The sequence below is a fragment of the Theropithecus gelada genome, chromosome 9, assembly GCF_003255815.1.
Source record: "Theropithecus gelada isolate Dixy chromosome 9, Tgel_1.0, whole genome shotgun sequence".
NCBI classification, from domain to species: Eukaryota; Metazoa; Chordata; class Mammalia; order Primates; family Cercopithecidae; genus Theropithecus; species Theropithecus gelada.
This window is the reverse complement of record NC_037677.1, coordinates 88057432-88064248: the sequence shown is the minus strand read 5'-3', so window position 1 is coordinate 88064248 and position 6817 is coordinate 88057432. Positions and strand designations below refer to the sequence as shown.

Genomic DNA, 6817 nt, shown 5'->3' with positions numbered 1-6817 from the left:
TTTCAAAAATAAAACCCAAGCAGGAAGTGCCTTTCCCAGTGATACTCAGCGTGATTTTTTTTCTTTCACACATACGGCTATATGTGTGAAAAGGGTCATTTCTCTTCCGGCTTTAGTGTTCCCCGCAGGGGAGAAAATTGAAGAATAGACAGAAATACAAAGTATCTTTTAATTAAATGCCACCTCGCTGTTTTATGGGGCTCGTATGCTTTCCTAGCAACATTTGTTAGATAAGTTGGTAATTCCCGGCAGCTGTCTACTGTGTGGTGCATCTGTGAACCCATAACTAACAGAAAAGCATGAAGCCAGTTTGGGATCGCGCAGGCTAAGATGAGGGAGAAATGCGGATACACCGGGCAATGAACAACATAAACATTTCAAATGCGATACACATTCGGATTGAGCCACATCTGTGTGCAGATTCAACTGCACTGACCCACAAAGCTATTCCCAAGTAACAGCCGCCCCAAGCCTGAGGCACTGGCGCCCCGCCTGGGCGAGGCTGGCTGCGCTCTCTCTTGGCCGGCGCCCGCTGCATGCGGTACGTGCCTGCCCGGCCCCTCGCCCAGGGTTCCCGTTACGCGGCTGCGTCCAGCTGGCCGCAGAGTCCCAGAACCTCCCCGGGATGCCCAGCTCGCGCTCTGCACGTCCGGCCCCGGGGCGATCATGTTCCCGGGGCGAGGGCTCGCGCCCCAGCTGGGTGCTGGTTGGTCGCGCCATGGGGCCCGAGGCCCGGCGATTGGTCCCAGGGATCAGGTCACGTGCTTCGGAGCAGATAAGCGGCCTCTAGGCGCTGGGCCCTCAATCTCTCCCAGCGAGCGCCGCGGGGGAAGGCAGGGAGCTGTGGTTCGAATTTGTGCAGGCGGTGGGTGCTGGCTTTCACGGTCCGCCGCCTCTCTGCCTAATGAGCTGCACCAGGTAGGTTCGCTGCACCTCTGCGCGCTAGGAACACAGGGGAAAGCGCAGCTCTGGGGAAGTTGGGGGGCGTTTCAGTTCTGTCATCTCTGGAAATGGGCACCCCAGGGTAGGATAAGGGAACTGACTGCTTAGTTGAATCTGGCAACCGAGAGGGCTTGGAGGTGTAGAAATTTGACTCTATTTCTTAAGCAGAGCCTATTTTAGCAATCAGCATCTTAAAGCAGAAGTTATCTTAACGTGAATCAGCTTGAGTTCTGATTTTCTCATGGATGCGGCTGTTCTTTTGGTCCTGCACAAATGTCGCAAAGACTCAGGCAGCTGAAGTGGTGAGAACAGCACTCTGACATTGCTGGTTAGGTGGTTTAGCTTGGAGGAAAAAAATTACAGGACGACGTTTGCATTCATTCGTCCTTCTTATCACAGTTTGCCATAGCAAAATCTCAAGAGTTTGAGCAAACGATTACTTTTAACTCTTGTCCAGGACTTAAAGTTCCAAGGAAATCACCCAAACTAAAACTGTCTTTCTATAAATGCAAAAAGTAAAAATAAAATAAAATAAAATAAAAAAACTGCCATAAAACTACTTTAAATAGCTTCTCCAGACATAGCTTAGCAGAAGACTTCTCTAAAAATCCTGCCTATTAACTATTATTAGACCCACAAATATAGCTTTAGCTTTCATTTGTTTGTTCTAAGTTTGCAGGTCTCCCAGAAAAACCCCAGAGCTAATACAGTAAATTCTGCGAGTGTTATTACCCATTTTTGTGATAATGACCACTTGGATACATATTTAGAGCTGCTGTGAGGAGAGTTACTAAAGCCAGACTGAGAAATGTCGTGTACAGTATACACACACCTCTTACTTGTAAGGCTAAGATAGGGAAAAAATCCTAATACCATAAGCTTGGAAATATATAATGAGGGCTAAAGGCCAGAGAAAAGTCTTCTTTGTGGATGCTTCTTGGTTTAATATTGCTGAGCATAGTCATGTTTAAAACTTTAAATAGCTTTATTGTCTTTCTACTTATAAATGTCTATTAGAAAATGCCAAAAAAGGAACAAAAATGAAAATAGATAATCTATAGTCGTATCACCCAGAGATAATAATTATTACATTATTAGGAAAGGTGTATTTCTTACAGAGTTTTTCAATATTTATAAGTTTTCATATATATAATGTATATTTTAAAACACTCCAACTTTCAGGTAATGAGGTTTTCCACTTAAATGTGGACTTGTCATGGGCATCTCTTTAGATGAATTATCAGTTACACAGTTTGTAAGTACATATGAATTATTGACTTGTATTTCAGTGGTTATTTGTGAAAAATGAGGAAGAGCATGACAATCAAAGTACAAAGAGAATTCTTTGACTTCTTCTCTAGCCTTCTCACTCTCAAAACTGTTGCATGTTATTTTTGTTTTTTTTTTTTTTCAAGTGAATTACCTTACCAGAGAAGTATCAATCAATTTAGCAGCAAAATAAGCCAAAGTAGCCAGAGGGAGCAGAGGGTCTGGAACTGTGGCTTCTGAACGTCTCTGGTCATTAGAATCACCTGGGAAGCTTTAAGAACATATCCATCCCTTGGCCCTAGCCCCAGAAGTTCTGCCTCAGTGGTTCTGAGTCCCAGGAATTGGAAAGAAAGAAAAGAGAAGAAAGAGAGAGAGAGAATGAGAGGAAGAGAAAAAGAAAGGAAGGAAGGAAAGGAAGAAAGGAAGGAAAGGAAGCAGGGAAGGAGGGAAGAAAAGAAAGAAAGAAAATGAATTCCCCAGGCATAGTGACCAGACAGGTTTGAGGACCACTGGTCCAGAACAGAGCACACAGTTCTCAAGGCTGCCTGGGAGATAATCAAATCGAACCCTTTTATTTCTCAGATGGGGAAACTGAGACCCCCATCACCCTCTAAGTGTTTTAAGCAGTTAACACTTAGCCTTTAGCCAGCCAAGGGTAGAGGTAGACATAGAAAGAAGATCTGATCAGTTAATACTGTTCTCTTTTACTATATATGATAGCACCTACCTGATATCTACTGCACTGGCTATAATTCAGTCAGCACAAAAATAGTACATATGTATTTGGCACTGGGAAAGAGCACTTCCGATCCAGGTGATAATCCCTCTTCCCTTTGCATTCCAGAATGATCCAGGTTTTAGATCCACGTCCTTTGACAAGTTCGGTCATGCCCGTGGATGTGGCCATGAGGCTTTGCTTGGCTCATTCACCACCTGTGAAGAGTTTCCTGGGCCCTTACGATGACTTTCAGCGAAGACATTTTGTGAATAAATTAAAGCCTCTGAAACCATGTCTCAACATAAAACAGGAAGCCAAATCACAGAATGACTGGAAGTGCTCGCACAACCAAGCCAAGAAGCGCGTTGTGTTTGCTGACTCCAAGGGCCTGTCTCTCACTGCCATCCATGTCTTCTCTGACCTCCCAGAAGAACCAGCGTGGGATCTCCAGTTTGATCTCTTGGACCTTAATGATATCTCCTCTGCCTTAAAACGCCACGAGGAGAAAAACTTGATTTTAGATTTCCCTCAGCCTTCAACCGATTACTTAAGTTTCCGGAGTCACTTTCAGAAGAACTTTGTCTGTCTGGAGAACTGCTCGTTGCAAGAGCGAACAGTGACAGGGACTGTGAAAGTCAAAAATGTGAGTTTTGAGAAGAAAGTTCAGATCCGTATCACTTTCGATTCTTGGAAAAGCTACACTGATGTGGACTGTGTCTATATGAAAAATGTGTATGGTGGCTCAGATAGTGATACCTTCTCATTTGCCATTGACTTACCCCCTGTCATTCCAACTGAGCAGAAAATTGAGTTCTGCATTTCTTACCATGCTAATGGGCAAGTCTTTTGGGACAACAATGATGGTCAGAATTATAGAATTGTTCATGTTCAGTGGAAGCCTGATGGGGTGCAGACACAGATGGCACCCCAGGACTGTGCATTCCACCAGACCTCTCCCAAGACAGAGTTAGAGTCAACAATCTTTGGCAGTCCGAGGATGGCTAGTGGGCTCTTCCCAGAGTGGCAGAGCTGGGGGAGAATGGAGAACTTGGCCTCTTATCGATGAATTAAGCAACAATGTAACTGGTCTTGACTTGTCATATTCCCCCATGCAATCCTAGGTCTGTATTGCTCAATTTTAGGCAGCCTTTGCTACTCCATCAGTAGATTTAGATTTGAGCTTTTGAGACCTGGCTATGGAAAAGAAAGCCACTTGAGAATTTAGTGTTGGGGTCTATACAGATGATGTTACCCAATTTGGCTTTGGAGGTTCAAGTAACAGGTTGAAAACTATTTTTATAAAGGTAATACTTTTTCAGTGGCCTCCCTCCTTCCCTCTCAATCCACTAGCTTTCATGTTAGGCAAGGAAAAGTTGAAGAAGGATGGCTGATGGTGATGGAAAGCTGTGTTAATGGTATGAGGAATGTGTGAAAAGTATACACAAAGGGCTCTGAAGCTCAAGTCAGAGGAGTGGGAGGTCTGATCATTGTTGGTGGAAAAAATGTAAGGTTATTTGTGTTTTTAAGTTGGTTTTACAATTCTTTCCTGGGGAAATTATTTCTGGAGGGGAAAAAGATCCATTCTACATATCCATGTGGAGAAAAGTCAAATAACCTTTAAGAATGTGGGTGGTATTGGAGAAAGATGAATTATAGCTCTGGAGAATCAAGATCTTAAGTGAAGCCTTTCTGTTCAGATGTGATCTATTAAAAAAATTATAATTTGGGGAAAGTTTAAGCAAATCTGGCTTTGCAGTCCTGATGTTATAAGTGACTTTGTGATCAAAATGTCAGGCTTGGGTTCTTGTTATAGAATGCTTGGTGTAGAAAAACCATGCCATCATCAATGACTAACAACATGTAGGGACTTCATGTCATGTCAAAGATAGTTCTTTGCAAGTGCCTTGATTAAATCAGAAAACTGTCATCGTTTAGCCCAAATATCTGAATGGTCATCTGATAACTCATGAGTTTTTGTCCTCATAAGATGGTCCGCTCTGTACACAGGCATTCTTCATGCAATAATGTTGTATCTTTGAGACCATTGTCAGTGTACACAACTCACATCCTTCATATTGAAGGTGACTCATTTTTCTGCACACTTTTTTGATGTGATGTTTGACGTGAGGCCCGACACTAGGATTCTCAATGCAAGAATCCAGTACCTTGCACATAGAAGTAACAACCCATCACTTGCCTATTTTCATCTTGCTGTTTTCTTTTTTTTAAAAAATGGATGTGACTTGTTTTGAATGTTTTGTATTATACTTGTTTTTGTGTGTGCATAAATTCATTCTGTAGGATCTTAAGAAAGGGAGTCCCAGAATGTTGCTTCTATTATTGTGCACAACCATTGAGAAGTGTTACAAGAATGCAGTTAATTTTAACATGTGTGATGTGTCATGGTGGAAAAGTACTATTGGAATAGCTCTGCAGTGACAGAATTTGAAGTTTGGCTAGCATCCATACTTTTTTACTGTAAATATTTCACTCTCCTCTAGCTATCCTTGATGAGCTTCTCACTTCAAGAATAAATGTGTTTGATATAAGACCTGAGTATATTTTCTTTCTCAAAGCCACAGTCAAATAAGAAACTCAACTGACATTCTCATTTTTCGTTGAGGAACAACTGAGCAGAGTTAGTACGGACTGAGACATGGATCCATCTGAGGATATTCACAAGGCCCCAGTCTCATTAGTGAGCATACTTCCTACCACCTGACCATTGGGGCTAGGGAGCAGGGGCAATAACTTGAGCTGTTGCTACTGCTTCTTCCCCCACCCTGACTGTCCTCATCTATGGTTTCTGCTCACATACACACAATCTCTGCTGGGTCAGGGTTATGTTGGAGGCCATGTCTCAGCTTTAAAATGGGGAAGGAGTTGGTGTGGGAAAGGTTGGAGTGGCTTCTACTCTTAGGCTACAGCACATTCCTGAATGGGCAGAACTTGCAGCTGCACAGAGGGGCATAGGGAAGGAGCAGTAGGTACCAGTCCTGGAATGAAGGGAGCAGCAGAGCTCCTTGGGGTGAGAGGCAGCAGGTCCATGAACCTAAGTTGTTGCTCCAGTTCGGCCTAAAATCTGCACAGTGTATCTAAAGAAAGATCTGCACCGTGTTGACCAATTTGCTAAAAAGGTCCAATTATGAAGAATAAACTTTTATCATATCATAGAATCCTCTGTGTCAGAGCTGTAAACTACAGACCTGCAGGCTGTGTCTGGGCACAGATGTATTTTATTTGACACGGGATTTTTAAAGAATTAATTGCCATGATATAACAATCCGCCAACTGCATTAAAAAATCTGGGTTTACTTTTTTTCCTGAAAAAATTGTAAGGTCTCCTCGCATGGCAACAAATATGAATAGCAGCTGTGCCCCTTAGATGGGGCATGCATCCTAGATGGGTCATACTGCCTCGTTGTGGCCACAGTCTCCACCCATGGCTTCACTCTCTCACACTATCTGCCGAGCTCTGCAAGTGCTGGAATTTATAGTCCCTTTTTCGTTTCCTCTCTATTTGTGCTGATGGTTCGGTGGACTGCCCTGTTCCCAGGGGATGGAGAAAAACCAAACTTGGGTCTGACAGGGACCTCGAAGACCATGGGGACTCAAGTGCCTAACTTTATAAAAGAAGAAACTAAGATCCAGATAGGTGGAGTGACTTATTTAAGGTAGTGTGGCCAGGGTGAGCCAGCTGAACAGTGACTTGTCACTTAGTGTCCCTCCCTCTGTTTCACACGGCCTCCTTGAAATCTCCCATGGAGGTGCCCCTTCTCCCACAGCCCCCTTCTTACAGGGGAGCTATTTCCAGGCAGGCATGACCAACTTGTGCTGGTCACCTGTGCCAGCTTGACCCAATTTTGGGGTGACCCTGGGCAGCCGATG

The 6817-nt window shown here is 43.6% G+C and overlaps 1 protein-coding gene across 1 annotated transcript; it reads left to right on the top strand.

Annotated features, from left to right (window-relative positions):
- The first annotated feature begins 414 nt into the window (after positions 1-414).
- Positions 415-5478, top strand: PPP1R3C (protein phosphatase 1 regulatory subunit 3C). The gene is made up of 2 exons (XM_025397180.1): positions 415-918; positions 3056-5478. The coding sequence occupies exons 1-2, from the start codon at positions 905-907 to the stop codon at positions 3993-3995; spliced, it is 954 nt and encodes a 317-aa protein (XP_025252965.1). The 5' UTR covers positions 415-904; the 3' UTR covers positions 3996-5478.
- The last annotated feature ends 1339 nt before the right edge of the window (positions 5479-6817 follow it).